Source organism: Heptranchias perlo, chromosome 10 (assembly GCF_035084215.1).
Source record: "Heptranchias perlo isolate sHepPer1 chromosome 10, sHepPer1.hap1, whole genome shotgun sequence".
In the NCBI taxonomy this organism is placed as follows: Eukaryota; Metazoa; Chordata; class Chondrichthyes; order Hexanchiformes; family Hexanchidae; genus Heptranchias; species Heptranchias perlo.
The window spans coordinates 2,386,270-2,402,685 of NC_090334.1; the positions used below are offsets into that span (position 1 = coordinate 2,386,270).

The 16,416-nt window shown below is 42.5% G+C and overlaps 1 protein-coding gene across 2 annotated transcripts in view; it reads left to right on the forward strand.

Moving 5' to 3' along the window:
- ttbk2a (tau tubulin kinase 2a) overlaps positions 1-16,416 on the forward strand; it is a 224,498-nt gene that overhangs the window by 153,252 nt on the left and 54,830 nt on the right. For both annotated transcript variants that reach the window (XM_067991120.1, XM_067991121.1), the window contains exons 11-12: positions 2,855-3,086; positions 9,490-9,701. In XM_067991120.1, coding sequence (XP_067847221.1) covers positions 2,855-3,086; positions 9,490-9,701 — 444 coding nt within the window. The remainder of the gene's footprint in view (positions 1-2,854; positions 3,087-9,489; positions 9,702-16,416) is intronic.

Below are 16,416 nucleotides of genomic sequence, written 5' to 3' on the forward strand. Positions count from 1 at the left end.
TCCAACATACCAGTTCTTGCCAACTGAGTGATTTTGGTCCCAAATCACAATCAATAACTTTTGTTGCAGCTACAAAGAAGTGCACAATGTGCCCTCTTGGTTTTTTCACAATCTCTTTAAGCATCCTGGCTAGCCTTTCCCCCAATCACAATCCCAAAATGGGGAAATTGCAGGCATAATCCTGTGCCTTGCCATTATGTGGCAGAGTCTGTTAAACCACCATGCAACTGAAGCTGCTTAAAAGTAAATCGTTTTGTTGGCTGATGAAAAATCTTACTCTAAGATTGTAGCCATTTGAATAGCCAGGACATTAGATCCTTTGATTTCTTGTTGATAACTTGTTCTAACTAGTGAAACACGATTTGCCTTTAACAAATCCATGCTGGCTTTCCCTAATCAATCCACCCTCGTCCAAGTGACTGTAAATTCTGTCCCAGATTATCGTTTCTAAAAGTTTCCCCACCACTGAGGTTAAAATGGCCTATAGCTGCTGGGTTTATCCTTACACCCTTTTTTGAACAAGGGTGTAACATTTGCAATTGTCCAGTCCTCTGGCACCACTTCCACATCTACGGATGTTTGGAAGATTATGGCCAGTACCTCCGCAATTTCCACCCTTGCTTCCCTCAGCAACCTAGGATGCATCCCATCCGGACTGGATGACTTATCTACTTTAAGTATAGCTAGCCTTTCTAGTACCTCTATCAATTTTTTAGCCCATCCAGCATCGCAACTATATTTTCCTTTACTGAGACATTGGCAGTACCTTCTTCCTTGGTAAAGACAGATGCAAAGTACTCATTTAGTACCTCAGCCATCCCCTCTGCCTCATGTGAACGATGAGAGGCAATATAAATTAGAGGGCACTGTTTTAAAAGGGGTAGAGGAACAGAGATCTAGGGGTTTATGTGCACAAATCGTTGAAGGTGGCAGGGTAGATTGAGAAAGCTGTTTTTAAAAAAAGCATACAGGATCCTGGGCATTATAAATAGAGGCATAGAGTACAAAAGTACGGAAGTCATGATGAATCTTTATAAATCACTGCTTCGGCCACAACTGGAGTATTTTAGAAATACGGTGCCCAGAACTGGACACCGTAGTTCTAAAATACGGTGTCCAGTTCTGGGCACCGTATTTTAGAAAAGATGTGAAGGCCTTAGAGAGGGTGCAGAAGAGATTTACTAGAATGATTCCAGGGATGAGGGACTTTAGTTACGTGGATAGACTGGAGAAGCTGGGGTTGTTCTCCTTGGAACAGAGACGGTTGCGAGGAGATTTGATGGAGGTATTCAAAATCACGAAGGGTCTAGACAGAGTAGATAGAGAGAAACTGTTCCCATTGGCGGAAGGGTCAAGAACCAGAGGACATAGATTTAAGGTGATTGGCAAAAGAACCAAAGGTGACATGAGGAAAAACTTTTTTACACAGCAAGTGGTTATGATCTGGAATGCACCGCCCGAGGGGGTGGTGGAGACAGATTTCATCATGGCCTTCAAAAGGGAACTGGATAAGTACTTGAAAGGAAAAAATTTGCAGGGCTACTTGGATAGGGTGGGGGAGTGGGACTAGCTGGATTGCTCTTGTATAGAGCTGGCGTGGACTCAATGGGCCGAATGGCCTCCTTCCATTCTGTAACCTTTCTATGATTCTAAACAGGAAAAGTCATCTCATATTTCCCCAGCAAATTTACTCTCTTCCGGTTGCTATCCCACAATAGGAAAAATGTGATAGTGTGGTCAACTGACCCTTTCCTGTGCCTGTTGTTGCCTTGAACTCCACCTGCTCTGGCGCTATAATTGTTGAGGTATTGCTCATTTACCTTTGGCTGAAAAATACATTTCTTGGTCACAAGATACAGTACTTCAATATAAGATTCTGATATTCAGTAAAATTCTGTTTATAATTGAATTGATCCCTATAACCAACTGATCAGTGTATCATAGGGTAGATCCCCAATGTGTTCTGCTGATACCTTGATCTATAAAGTGTACCGTGCTGCTCAGTACTCACTGGCACTTCAAGCAGATAAGAAAATAGTTGCTCAGCCTCTCCTCCCCGGTGTGCTGCTCAGAATGTTAGTGCTTTAATGGCTCTGGACGTAAAACTAACATTCAGAGTGGAGCATTGCCTAAACTGCTGGTGAACGTAGAGGAGTCTCTTAGCTGTGCAGTCTCAGAGTCATCCTCAGGATTCTTTACAATTAACCAGCTAAAGACTGTTAGCTGCCCGTTAGCAGTGTCATTATCTATTCATATGCTAGTGGTGCACAAATAATTATTACAGCTGAGGCAGTAGACTTCTAGCAATGAGGAAATGTCACTAAAATAAGGACTACAACTGACCTACACTAATCACTAAGTGATTACAGGAACATAGCATCAGGTGGGATGTGTTTTTGGAAAGCAGATTTTGTTCAGCATAAGTGACCGGTTGCAGTATCTCCCTACGTAATAGAAGATCCATATAGTCATTGATGTAATTCATACAAAAAGCAAGTTATAAGACAGCTTTTTGAGAGAGGATCCTAGAACTTTACAGCACAAAGGAGGCCATTCGACCCATCGTGCCTGTGCTGGTTCTTTGAAAGAGCTATCCAATTAACCCCAATCCCCATCTCTTTCCCCATAGCCCTGTGAATTTTTCCCTTTTCAGGTACATAACCAATTTCCTTTTGAAAGTTATTATTGAAGCTGCTTCCACCAGGTCGTCATAAGATCTAACCTATCTTTTTTTTGTCAGACAAGTTTGCAGTCAAGAGAAATAATTTTTAAAATTAATTTTGGAAATTGAAATTTTTCTTTTGCTCCCTTGAAAAGTAAGACTGCATAAAGTATCTCACTTGTGTTTTGACAGAATTGCTAATGCATCACTGGTGCCAGGAGATCTGATGAAGGAAAACACTGATGAGGTACTGCAGGATGAACAGCTCAGCGATGGTGAGAATGTTATTCCAGGCATAATTTTCCCTGAAAGGATGGCAGGAATGCAAGGATCCCATAACCCACAAGCTCCTTATGTTGGAGAGAAGGATGTTTGGGAAGAAATGGACATCAACAGGAACAAAATGAAGATGGCTGGCTGTAAGGTAAATTGGGTTTAGCGTATTAAATAAGGGTGGTAGAATTTATTATAATAATAATAACAACAACAACTTGCATTTATATAGCGCCTTAAACGTAGTAAAAGGTCCCAAGGCGCTTCGCAAGAGCGGTCATCAAACAAAATTTGGGGCATATAAGGAGATATTAGGACAAGTGATCAAAAGCTTGATCAAAGAGGTAGGTTTTAAGGAGCGTCTTAAAGGAGGAGAGAGAGGTAGATGGGCTGAGCGGTTTAGGGAGAGAGTTCCAGAGCTTAGGGCCTAGGCAGCTGAAGGCACGGCCGCCAATGGTGGAGCGATTAAAATCAGGGATGTGCAAGATGCAAGAATTGGAGGAGCGCAGAGATCTCGGCGGGTTGTAGGGCTGGAGGAGGTTACAGAGATAGGGAGGGGGGAGACCGTGGAAGGATTTGAAAACAAGGATGAGAATTTTAAAATGGAGGCGTTGCCAGACCGGGAGTCAATGTAAGTCAGCGAGCACAGGGGTGATGGATGAACAGGACTTGGTGCGAGTTAGAATTTGGGCAGCAGAGTTTTGGATGAGTTCAAGTTTATGGAAGGTGGAAGATGGGAGGCCGGCCAGGAGAGTATTGTAATAGTCAAGTCTAGAAGTAAAGGCATGGATGAGGATTTCAGCAGCAGATGAGCTGCGGCAGGGCGATGTTAGAGGTGAAAGTAGGCGCTCTTGGTGATGGAGTGGATATGTGGTCAGAAGCTCATCTCAGGGTCAAACGCCGAGGTTGTAAATGGTCTGGTTCAGCCTCAGACAGTGGCCAGGTAGAGGAATGGAGTTTGTGGCGGGGACCAAAGACAATGGCTTCGGTCTTCCCAATATTTAGTTGGAGGAAATTATAGGATGTAATAGACTCCATAATGTTATATACAAATTATTGTATTCCTGCTTACCACCTTTTATGAAAATGACACTAAACTGTGTTCTCGTGTGGAAATGACCCTATTATAGCCCTGCAATTTTTCCCCCTCCAATCGTAGTCATTATAGGATGTGTCCTTTAGATCGTAGTTTTATGCTTTTACCAGTGATCCTCATTAGTGCAGATAGTTTACCTTGGTGTGCACTGGCTATTTTCAAGGGCAAGCAAGAAAGAAAAGATCTTGCGTATAGATTATGCAGAATAGCGACTGAGATGAATCATTGACGTACTTGGACTACCTTATTGATCTGGAGCTTGTCGGTGCTGTTGCTGCTTTGCCACTAGTATAAAACCCAGTGTTAGTTCGGGGCTAATAGGTGTAGATGTCAGCAGTTCACCCCTCACCATCTACTGGTTTATATATAATTGAGTTTAAGGGCATTGGTTTACTGAAGTAGGTAAGAGAAATAAAGCAAAAATAGTAATCTGAGATTTGGCCGTTCAAGCCTTGGCATTTGAATGTGAATAAGATGTAGGGATGGATGATTAAAGATAGTTTGGTTTTCCTTATCAGTTCTTCAAAACTGTTCTTAGGAGCAAAATCATTTTCATTTTATTTGAGTTAAGATATGAAAACCAAGTTTTGAGTATTTGTTAAAACATTACAAATCTTGTGAACTCATTTGTTCCACCTGTAGTCCAAGCATTTCCAGAATCAACTGCTGTCAATGCCATTGCAATGCATTAAGACAGGAAACAGGAGGTAAAATAGGGCAAATTGTTCTAAAAGCAGATTGTCTAAATGTTTTCTCCCTTTTTATTTCATGTTGATGTAGTTGGGTTTCATTGCTTTTTATAAAAATCCAATAACCATTAATTTCGCATATAGATTGCCAAATCCACAGAAATGGTACCCACTTTTTGCCAAGTTGCCTATAGACTGAAAGTCTACGTCGTTGTTCAAATAATACCTTTAAGCGTTTGGGATGAATTTGGACATGGAATTGCTTCTTTTTCCCCCTTTTTTTTAGATCCCCCTGATTCACATTTGTCAGATTAAAAGACTTGTTTCCACACATTTGTCATGATGAGAGATTAATAAAGTCAAAGACAGGGCTTTGCCAGCATTCCAGCACCATGAAACTATTGTTTTACTAAGCTCTAGTAAATTGCAGAGAATGCATCACAGTGCTGTTGCCTAACTCTTATGGTCATAGAGGGGGTAGAAGGGGAGAGGGGGAGAGGGGAGATGACAGGGCATGGAGCTGAAAGCAAAAGTAGGCATCGGGTGAAAAAAGTGGGGAAAACCAGAGCAAAGGGCTAAATGGCACCAAGAATCTTTGTCGCTATTTTCATATTGATGATGTTTTCCATTTTCCTGCTTGTATCTGTATTGGACTTGATGTTTCTTATTAAATATAGGAATCTTTAAAGATCTAGAATCACTAACAATTTTATGAAGTAATTTGCCAGGACTAACCCAGTTGTAGCATGTAGAGCTCATCGTGTAATGGTTTCAGCATGAATTTTCTACTATGTTAAAGAACCATAATTAGATTGTTGGTCATAAGCTCTGAATTTCTCATATTGCATAGTAATTGGTCATTTGTTTCCAGGGACTGATCAAATTAGAATTCAACTCTGTTTAGTTGCCCTGAAATACAAGATTAGTCTCCTTTAGTTTCCATGGAAATTGTTCTTGGTTTTGAAAAATATTTGAATAATTACTATATTGTATCTGCTTTTAAAGGTTGTTGTCTAGGAGAACTGGATTCAACATTTCTATAAGAAACATTTCAACTTTAGTGACATCCCAGAGATGTCTATGTTGACCGGGAGGAAACTGAAGCCAACTTCAGTGAGACTTTTTTTTTTGCCTCTCATAGAATGATCTCTTATCCAGACTTTTAATAAAATAATATCTAAGAGCAGTGTTAGAACTTCAACCTTTTGGCCAGTACTCTGCCCTAATATAACCACCCTTGAGGTCAAGAAGATAATGACCCTTTACCATCTGAGCTGGAACTTATTTTCTGTAGAACATAAATCCACTGTTATGAGCATAAGAAAATCAATAAACCTAGATGTCTGCGACACCTAGAACAGAAACAATTTTATTGCTAGTGGATCTTCTGTGACATTGCTTGTGGTAAATTGCAGGATACACTATTTAATGCAATGTAATGTATAATAAATTATCAAGGTCATTGACTTATGATGATTGAATAGGTGAAATTGTGCTTTTATCTTGGCTCAATAGTAGCACTCTGTCTTCTGAGTCAGAAGATTGTCGGTTCAAGTCCCACTGCAGAGACAATGAGCACGTAATCCAGGCTGATATGCCAGTGTGGTACTGAGGTCGTGCTGCATTGTCGAAGGTGCGACTTTCAGATGAGACATTAAACCGAGGCCCAATCTGCCCTCAGCTGGATGTAAAAGATTCCATGGTACTATTTAAAGAAGAGCAGGGGAGTTCTCCCCGGTGTCCTGGCCAATATTTATCCCTCAACCAACATCACTAAAACAGATTATCTGGTCACATCATATTGCTGCTACTGGGATCTTGCTCTTGATCAGGCAAATTGGCTGCCAAGTTTTCCTACATTATAACAGTACTTCAAAAGTACTTTGGCTGTAAAGCGCTTTGGGACGTCCTGAGGTCATGAAAGGCGCTATATAAATGCAAGTCAGTCTTTTATCTTAATTAGCTGCGTGATTCATAATTTATTTATTTTGTACAAATTTATATTTTCATTACCAAGGATTTCAGTACTGGATAATGAAACTTTTAAAATTTTCACATAATGTAAGCATTGAAAGATCCAAGGTCAGGCAAAGCTCAGCTGGATGGAGAATAAAGCTACTGTAGAATTGTACAGCACTGTATAAGGCCATTCAGTCCATGACAACGATGCTGGGTCTCTAAATGAGCTATCCACTTAGCCCCTTTGTGTGTGTGTGTGTGTGTGTGTGTGTGTGTGTGTGTGTGGTGTGTGTGTGTGTGTGTGTAATCTATCTGTCCGTCCATCCATCCATCCAGCAGCAGCATCTACTGCTGGCCAGATACCTAATCCAGAAGCACTGCCCCTTCTGCCTTCCTGACCGCCAACGCCTTGTTCCCGTCCAGCCTGAAACCCTAACCGCCACCTGCTCGCTCCCTTGTGTTTGCTATTACCTCACAGACAGCCCTTCTCTGCCTGATCCTGGTAACGTGTTGCCTACCATCTTGCTCTGCAAGGCTTTTATAATAAAAAAGGAGAGAGAAAATTGAATTCCTAGGTAAAGAAACAATACAGTAATTAAGGCTATTGACCGGTTTCATGGAAAAATGGCCTGAACCACAGAATTCAGTCGCCAATGTACTAGTAAAGATCTAGATGCCATTTAATAAAAATGGAATTTGATATATTCAGTCACCATAAACCAGCCGGCTATGGAAGGAGTGTTCATATTGCAGCCTGTCAGACTGTTAATCAGCCTGCAAGTCCTTCCACTACTTCACACTAATCTCCATGGGAGGGGTGTGATGATATGAAAACAAGAACAATGCCACCCTGTCAGGCTATTAATCAGCCTCTTCCATGGGAAGAGCGCGAAGGTACAATAGCAACCATAAACCAGTGGCCTTGGTAATACATTGTGCGCTACATGGTGCGACATCCTGTAGTTATAAAATAGCATATCCTCTGATTTCCTTATGAACAATTACAAAAGAGATCGGCTATCAACGTATGGCAAAATAGGACACCTGGTTGATGTGGATGTTTTTAGTTATTACGTGCTTTAATTATTAGGTTATGAAAATGAAGACAATTTTTTTTAAATGAAAGGCCGGCATTATCCTCTCACAGGCTTAATCTGAGGACTCCGTGGAGATCCTGAGTATTAAGTGCAAGTAATAAAGGCATCGGCTGGTTTCTTTACGGTCATACATTAACCGGCCTAAAGTTACTCATTTTAACAGGGACATTTTTGTGGGCATAGGTATTAAACTTTTAATTTTGTTCCAATTTTAACCACAGCATGTGGAAATCTAGATGTTTATTCCGTAATAAATGTGATACAGCTGCAACTTTTATTTTAAAAATGGCATTTCTAACATTGAAATGAGTAGATTTTGGCTTCATCTGACACCGATTTATTTACAGATTTATTGCCGATCCTCCCACAGCCTGTATTTCCGGTAACTCGACCACTTTAAAAACCATTGATAATACTTCTAGCCACGTTGTGATGAGGCTAAAACTGTAGTTTAAAACAAGAATAATCACTGCATAAACATTAAAAGTGATTTCATTTACAGTAGCAATTAAGGTTTTTTTTTAAAGCCAGCAGTTTATGTAACAACACAAAGCAGAATCCACGCAAAACCCTGGGGCAAGAATAATGAATAGGAGACAACCTCAAATAAGCCAGGCTTCTATTGAAAGATTAGCTGTTTATCATCAGTATGGTCAGAAAATCTGGAAGAAAGACTTCCAGGATCATTGGTTAATGGTGATGGAACAACACAGAGATAGCAAGAAATCATTTTTTAAACTTAATTATCCACTATCATTGCATCTCACAGACCTGCTTGGTGTTTCAGTAGGGTAGACTAAATTCAGAACAGTTGCAGATCTCAATTTTTGTGCAGTTTGCCCCAAGCTTTTTCTACATTCTTGTAAAATGCTTTTTTAAAGAAAGAAAGAACTTGCATTTATATTGCAGTTTTCATGACCTCAGGATGTCCCAAAATGCTTTACAGCCAATTAAGTTATAGTCCAGCAATTTTATTTTAAATTCACAAGCTTTCGGAGGCTTCCTCCTTCGTCAGGTGAACGATGTGAAAATGACGAAGGAGGAAGCCTCCGAAAGCTTGTGAATTTAAAATAAAATTGTTGGACTATAACTTGGTGTTGTAAAATTGTTTACAATTGTCAACCCCAGTCCATCACCGGCATCTCCACATCATTACAGCCAATTAAGTACTTTTGAAGTGTAGTCACTGTTCAATGTAGGAAACTCAGCAGCCAATTTGCGCACAGTAAGGTCCCACAAACAGGACGTCTCAAAGCGCTTCACAGCCCCCAATGAATTACTTTTGAAGTATGGTCACTGTTGCAATATAGGGAAACCCGGCAGCCAAGTTGGGCACAGCAAGATCCCACAAACAGCAAGGAGCTAATGATCAGATAATCTGTTTTAATGGGGTTGATTGAAAGATGAATATTAACTAGAACTCCCTTGCTCTTTGAATATTGCCGAGCAAACGGGGCCTCAGTTTAACATCTTATCTGGAATACTTTTAAAAATGAAATCTATAGCACAAGGAATTTTTTTTTAAAAAAAAAGACACTACACTCACTAAGTAATTGGACGGCCAAATGGGCTGCGAAGAGAAAGGATAAAGTAACAAAAGGGAAAGAAAGGAGGATAAGTGGGTGACTGGAAAAGATTAGTTTATTGGTGGCCCTCAGCCACCCTTTGTGGCCTATGTCAGATGCAGTAAAACATTTTTCTTTGGAAATGCAGGGTGTTACAGAGGAAGAGAACAGCCATGGTGCTGGAAATGGGCCTCAAAACGGGCCAAGTCTGGGCTCCCCTGTGAAGGTGCGTTCTGAGACTTTACAACTAGATCGGGATGTCCCACTGTTAAGAAAGTTAAGGTCCATACACAGCTTTGAGTTTGAAAAACGTCTCACCTTGGAGCCAAAGCCTAGCACAGATAAATTCTTGGAAGCTTGGTAAGTTTAAGTTTATTCAGTTCTGGCTTAACTTTTTGTTGCAACTATATTCGGCTTTTACTTAAAGGAGAAAACTCGAGCGAATCCTGGTGCTTTTGCTGAATGTTGCTCATTTATTAATGGAAAAACCTGCATCAATTTGAATTAAGTGAAAGACATGCACCTCATACTTTTAACAGTCAATTCATTTTCCCGATGCAAAGTTTTGTAGGTCTCATCTTTAATATTGGATATAATATTTTTGAAACCATTACAAACATTTTATATAGTTTGAAATCCAAACATTTTGGTTTTGAAATTGGTTTGTTGCATTGTTTTCTGTTTAGTAAAACTTGGTAGACCTAAGGGAGCAAAACAGGTAAGGAAGAGTGGGGGAAAAAAATAATCTCATATTTAATTTTCACACAATATATTTGTGGCGCATCAGAGACCTGTCATTTAAGGCCTTGTTCCCTTCAGAACCATTCTGTTGATGTCAGTGAGTCTAGTGATGTAATCTGCATCCCACAGTGACCCCATTCATTTTAATGAAGTCCTCAACTTTGGACCATCCTCTAGCTGATCCAGAGTTCCCCTACCACAGGGATGCAAGCTGGATATTGCTGTATAAGAGAAAGGAAGACTTGCATTTATGTAGCGCCTTTTATGATCTCAGGACGTCACAAAGCGGTTCGCAGCCAATGAAGTACTTTTGAAGTGGTCACTGTTGTAATGTAGGAAGAATGTTGTAATGTAACAATGGACTGAATTCTAAGTATTGTTCGGTTAGCATAGACGATGATGCTACAATGGAAAGAAGTAAAAGCAAAGACCCGCATTCATCAAAAGTAAAATGCAATAAATTGTTTGTTAAAATGGTTAAAGAAGAAGGTAACTAGAGGTGAGTATTTTCAATATACTGTACTTATGCCCATTGTGTTTCTGGTGGCTGTTTTGTTAATTCTTGATAAAATGTCAAGTCTACTCCATGGGGATGTTGTTAGTTGACATCACTGGGGTGTCCCTGCTTTTCTCCATCAATTAATATGATGTATTCTGGGCACCACGGAGGGACCCTATCATTTCGAGAAATAAAGATGCTCAAAAAAGGGCAGGATTGATTCTAAATATTCCTGGATATAAGATGTTCAGGAAAGAAAGGAGGGGGGGGCGCTGGTGGCAGTATTGATTAAGGAGAATATTGCCGTGCTGGAGAGAGAGGATGTCCTGGAGGGGTCAAGGACAGAATCTATTTGGTTAGAGGTGCTTTTACACTAGGTGTATTCTATAGGCCACCAACTAGTGGGAAGGATATCAAGGAACAAATTTGCAGGGAAATTAGAGAGGTGCAAGAACCATAGAGTCATAATAATGGGGGACTATAGCCTAATATAGACTGAGACAGTAATAGTGTAATGAGCAGAGAGTGGGAAGAATTTCTAAAGTGTGTTCAGGAGAACTTCCTTGACCAGTATGTTTCTGGCCCGACGAGGAAGGAGGCATTGCCGGATCTGGTTCTGGGGAATGAGGTGAGCCAAGTGGAGCAAGTGTCAGTGGGGGAACATTTAGGGAACAGTGATCATAGGTTTAGATTAGCTGTGGAAAAGGATAAGGAGCAATCTAATTGGATGAGGGCCAACTTCAGTGGGTTGAGAATGGATCTGGCCCGGGTAAATTGGAATCAAAAGTTGGCAGGCAAAACTGTAATCGAATAGTGGGCGGCCTTTAAGGAGTTGATAGGTCGGTTACAGTCCAGGTACATTTCCATGAGGGGGACAGGTAGGGCAACCAAAGCCAGAGCTCCCTGGATGACAAAAGAGATAGAGTAAGATGAAGCAGAGAAAGGGGGCGTATGACAGATGTCAGGTTGATAATACAAGTGGGAACCAGGCTGAATATTGAAAGTTCAGAGGGAAAGTGAGAAAGGAAATAAGAGGGACAAAGGGAGAGTATGAGAATAGACAGGTAACCAACATAAAAGGGAATCCAAAAGTCTTCTATAGGCATGTAAACAGTAAATGGGTAGTAAGAGGAGGGGTGGGGATTAGGGACCAAAAAGGAGGCCTACTTATGGAGGCAGAGGGCATGGTCAAGGTACTAAATGAGCACCTTGCATCTGTCTTTACCAAAGATGATGATGATGCCAAAGCCACAGTAAAAGAGGAGGTAGTGGAGATACTGGATGGGCTAAAAATTGATAGAGGTGGTGCTAGAAAGGCTGGCTACAGTTAAAGTAGATAAGTCACCAGGTCCGGATGGGATACATCCAAGGTTGCTGAGGGAAGTAAGGGTGGAAATCTTTCAATCATCCTTCGATACAGGGGTGGTGCCAGAGGACTGGAGAATTGCAGATGTTACACCCTTGTTCAAAAAAGGGTGTAAGGATAAACCCAGCAACTGAGGCCGGTCAGTTTAACCTTGATGGTGGGAAAACTTTTAGAAATGATAATCCGGGACAGAATTAACAGTCACCTGAACGAGAGTGGATTAATTAAGGAAAGCCAGCATGGATTTGCTAAAGACAAATCATGTTTAACTGACTGGATTGAGTTTTTTGATGAGGTAACAGAGTTGATGAGGGCAATGCGGTTGATGAGGTGTACATGGACTTCCAAAAGGTGTTTGATAAAGTGCCACATAGAATCATAGGTTACAGCAGGAAGGAGGCCATTCAGTCCATCAAGTCCGTGCCGGCTCTATGCAAGAGCGATCCAGCTAGTCAGACTCCCCCGCCCTACCCTTGTAACCCTGCAAATTTTTTCCTTTCAAGTACTTATCCAGTTCCCTTTTGAAGGCCATGATTGAATCTGCCTCCACCACTCCCTCGGGCAGTGCATTCCAGATCCCAACCACTCGCTGCATTAGAGAGTTTTTCCTCATGTCACCTTTGGTTCTTTTGCCAATCACGTTAAATCTATGCCCTCTGGTTCTTCATCCTTCCCCCATTGGGAATAGTTTCTCTCTATCTACTCTGTCTAGACCCTTCATGATTTTGAATACCTCTATCAAATCTCCTCTCAACAGTCTCTGCTCCAAGGAGAACAATCCCAGCTTCTCCAGTCTATCCACAAAACTAAAGTCCTTCATCCCTGGAATCAGTCTAGTAAATCTCCTCTGCACCTTCTCTAAGGCCTTCACATCTTTCCTAAAGACCACAACTGGACACAGTACTCTAGTTGTGGTCGAACCAGTGTCTTTAATAGGCTTGTCATCAAAGTTGAAGCCCATGGAATAAAAGGGGCAATGGCAGCGTGGATACGAAATTAGCTAAGAGACAGCAAACAGAGAGCAGTGGTGAACGGTTGTTTTTCGGATTGTAGGAAGGTATACAGTAGTATTCCCAGGGGTTGGTACTAGGACCACTGCTTTTCTTGATTATATATCAATCTGTAACCTCATGGCCCGGCATATTCCTCACTCTACCATTACCAACAAGCCAGGGGATCAACCCTGGTTCAATGAGGAGTGTAGAAGAGCATGCCAGGAGCAGCACCAGGTGTACCTAAAAATGAGGTGCCAACCGAGTGAAGCTACAACTCAGGACTACATGCATGCTAAATAGCAGAAGCAACATGCTATAGACAGAGCTAAGCGATTCCACAACCAACGGATCAGATCAAAGCTCTGCAGTCCTGCCACATCCAGTCGTGAATGGTGGTGGACAATTAAACAACGAACGGGAAGAGGAGGCTCTGTAAACATCCCCATCCTTAATGATGGCGGAGTGCAGCACGTGAGTGCAAAAAAAAAGGCCGAGTGGATGATCCATCTCGGCCTCCTCCCGATATCCCCACCATCACAGAAGCCAGTCTTCAGCCAATTCGATTCACTCCACGTGATATCCAGAAACGGCTGAGTGCACTGGATACAGCAAAGGCTATGGGCCCCGACATGGGCTGTAGTGCTGAAGACTTGTGCTCCAGAACTAGCTGCGCCTCTAGCCAAGCTGTTCCAGTACAGCTACAACACTGGCGTCTACCCAACTATGTGGAAAATTGCCCAGGTATGTCCTGTCCACAAAAAGCAGGACAAATCCAATCTGGCCAATTACCGCCCCATCAGTCTACTCTCAATCATCAGCAAAGTGATGGAAGGTGTTGTCGACAGTGCTATCAAGCGGCACTGACTCACCAATAACCTGCTCGCCAATGCTCAGTTTGGGATCCGCCAGGACCACTCGGCTCCAGACCTCATTACAGCCTTGGTCCAAACATGGACAAAAGAGCTGAATTCCAAAGGTGAGGTGAGAGTGACTGCCCTTGACATCAAGGCAGCATTTCACTGAGTGTGGCACCAAGGAGCCCTAGTAAAATTGAAGTCAATAGGAATCCGGGGGAAAACTCTCCAATGGCTGGAGTCATACCTAGCACAAAGGAAGATGGTAGTGGTTGTTGGAGGCCAATCATCTCAGCCCCAGGGCATTACTGCAGGAGTTCCTCAGGGCAGTGTCTTTTTTTTTTCAGCACGGATAGAGGCCCTTCGGCCCATCGTGTCCGCGCCAGCCATCAAGCCCTGTCTAATCTAATCCCATATTCCAGCATTTGGTCCGTAGCCTTGTATGCTATGGCATTTCAAGTGCTCATCCAAATGCTTCTTGAATGTTGTGAGGGTTCCTGCCTCCACAACCCTTTCAGGCAGTGAGTTCCAGACTCCAACCACCCTCTGGGTGAAAAAGTTCTTTCTCAAATCCCTTCTAAACCTCCCGCCTTTTACCTTGAATCTATGCCCCCTTGTTATAGAACCCTCAACAAAGGGAAAAAGCTCCTTAGTATCCATCCTATCTGTGCCCCTCATAATTTTGTACACCTCAATCATGTCCCCCCTCAGCCTCCTCTGCTCCAAGGAAAACAAACCCAATCTTCCCAGTCTCTCTTCATAGCTGAAGCGCTCCAGCCCTGGTAACATCCTGGTGAATCTCCTCTGCACCCTCTCCAAAGCGATCACATCCTTCCTGTAGTGTGGCGACCAGAACTGCACACAGTACTCCACACAGTACTCCAGCTGTGGCCTAACCAGTGTTTTATACAGCTCCATCATAACCTCCTTGCTCTTATATTCTATGCCTCGGCTAATAAAGGCAAGTATCCCATATGCCTTCTTTACCACCTTATCTACCTGTTCCGCCGCCTTCAGGGATCTGTGAACTTGCACACCAAGATCCCTCTGACCCTCTGTCTTGCCTAGGGTCCTCCCATTCATTGTGTATTCCCTTGCCTTGTTAGTCCCTCCAAAGTGCATCACCTCGCACTTTTCCGGGTTAAATTCCATTTGCCACTGTTCCGCCCATCTGACCAACCCATCTATATCGTCCTGCAGACTGAGGCTATCCTCCTCGCTATTTACCACCCTACCAATCTTTGTATCATCAGCGAACTTACTGATCATACCTTTTACATTCATATCCAAGTCATTAATGTAGACCACAAACAGCAAGGGACCCAGCACCGATCCCTGTGGTACCCCACTGGCCACAGGCTTCCAGTCACAAAAACAACCTTCGACCATCACCCTCTGCCTTCTGCCACTAAGCCAGTTTTGTATCCAAAGTGTCAAGGCACCCTGGATTCCATGGGCTCGTACCTTCTTGACCAGTCTCCTGTGGGGGACTTTATCGAAGGCCTTACTGAAATTCATGTATACCACATCCACTGCGTTACCCTCATCCACACGCCAAGTCACCCCCTCAAAAAATTCAATCAAATTAGTCAGACATGATCTTCCCTTGACAAAGCCATGTTGACTATCCCTGATTAATCCTTGCTTCTCCAAGTGGAGACTAATTTTGTCCTTCAGAATTTTTTCCAATAATTTTCCTACCACTGATGTTAGGCTCACTGGCCTGTAGTTCCCCAGTTTTTCCCTACTCCCCTTCTTGAATAATGGTACTACATTAGCGGTTCTCCAGTCCTCTGGCACATCCCCTGTGGCCAGAGAGGTTCTGAATATATGTGTCAGAGCCCCCGCAATCTCCTCCTTTGCCTCACACAGTAGCCTGGGATACGTTTCGTCCGGGCCTGGGGATTTATCCATTTTTAGGCCTGCTAAAACCGCCAATACCTCCTCCCGCTCGATGTTAATATGTTCGAGTATATCACAGTCCCCCTGCCGTATTTCTATGTCTACATCGTCCTTCTCCATAGTGAAAACAGATGCAAAAAATTCATTTAGAACCCCTCCTACATCTGCCGGCTCCACACACAGATTGCCATTTTTGTCCCTAATGGGCCCTATTTTTTCCCTAGTCATCCTCTTACCCTTAATATACTTATAAAACATCTTAGGATTTTCCTTTATTTTGCTCGCCAGTGTTATTTCATGGCCCCTCCTTGATCTCCTAATTTCTTTTTTAAGTATCCCCCTGCACTTTTTGTACTCCTCTAGGGCTTCCTCCGTCTTTAGCCTTTTGTATCTGCCAAAAGCCCTCCTTTTTTCCCTAATCCATTCTCGTATATCCCCTGACATCCAAGGTTCCCTGGAGTATTTGGAACCACCCTTGACCTTTACGGGAACATGTTGCCATTGTATGGTCTCAATCTCCCTTCTGAAAGACTCCCATTGCTCCGATGCGGATTTTCTTACAAGCAGCTGATCCCAGTCCATTTTGGCCAGATTCTGCCTTATCCTATTAAAATCGGCCTTCCCCCAATTTAGAACCTTTATTTCCGGCCCCTCCCTGTCCTTTTCCATGACCACCTTAAATCTCACCGAATTATGGTCACTGTCACCAAAGTGCTCA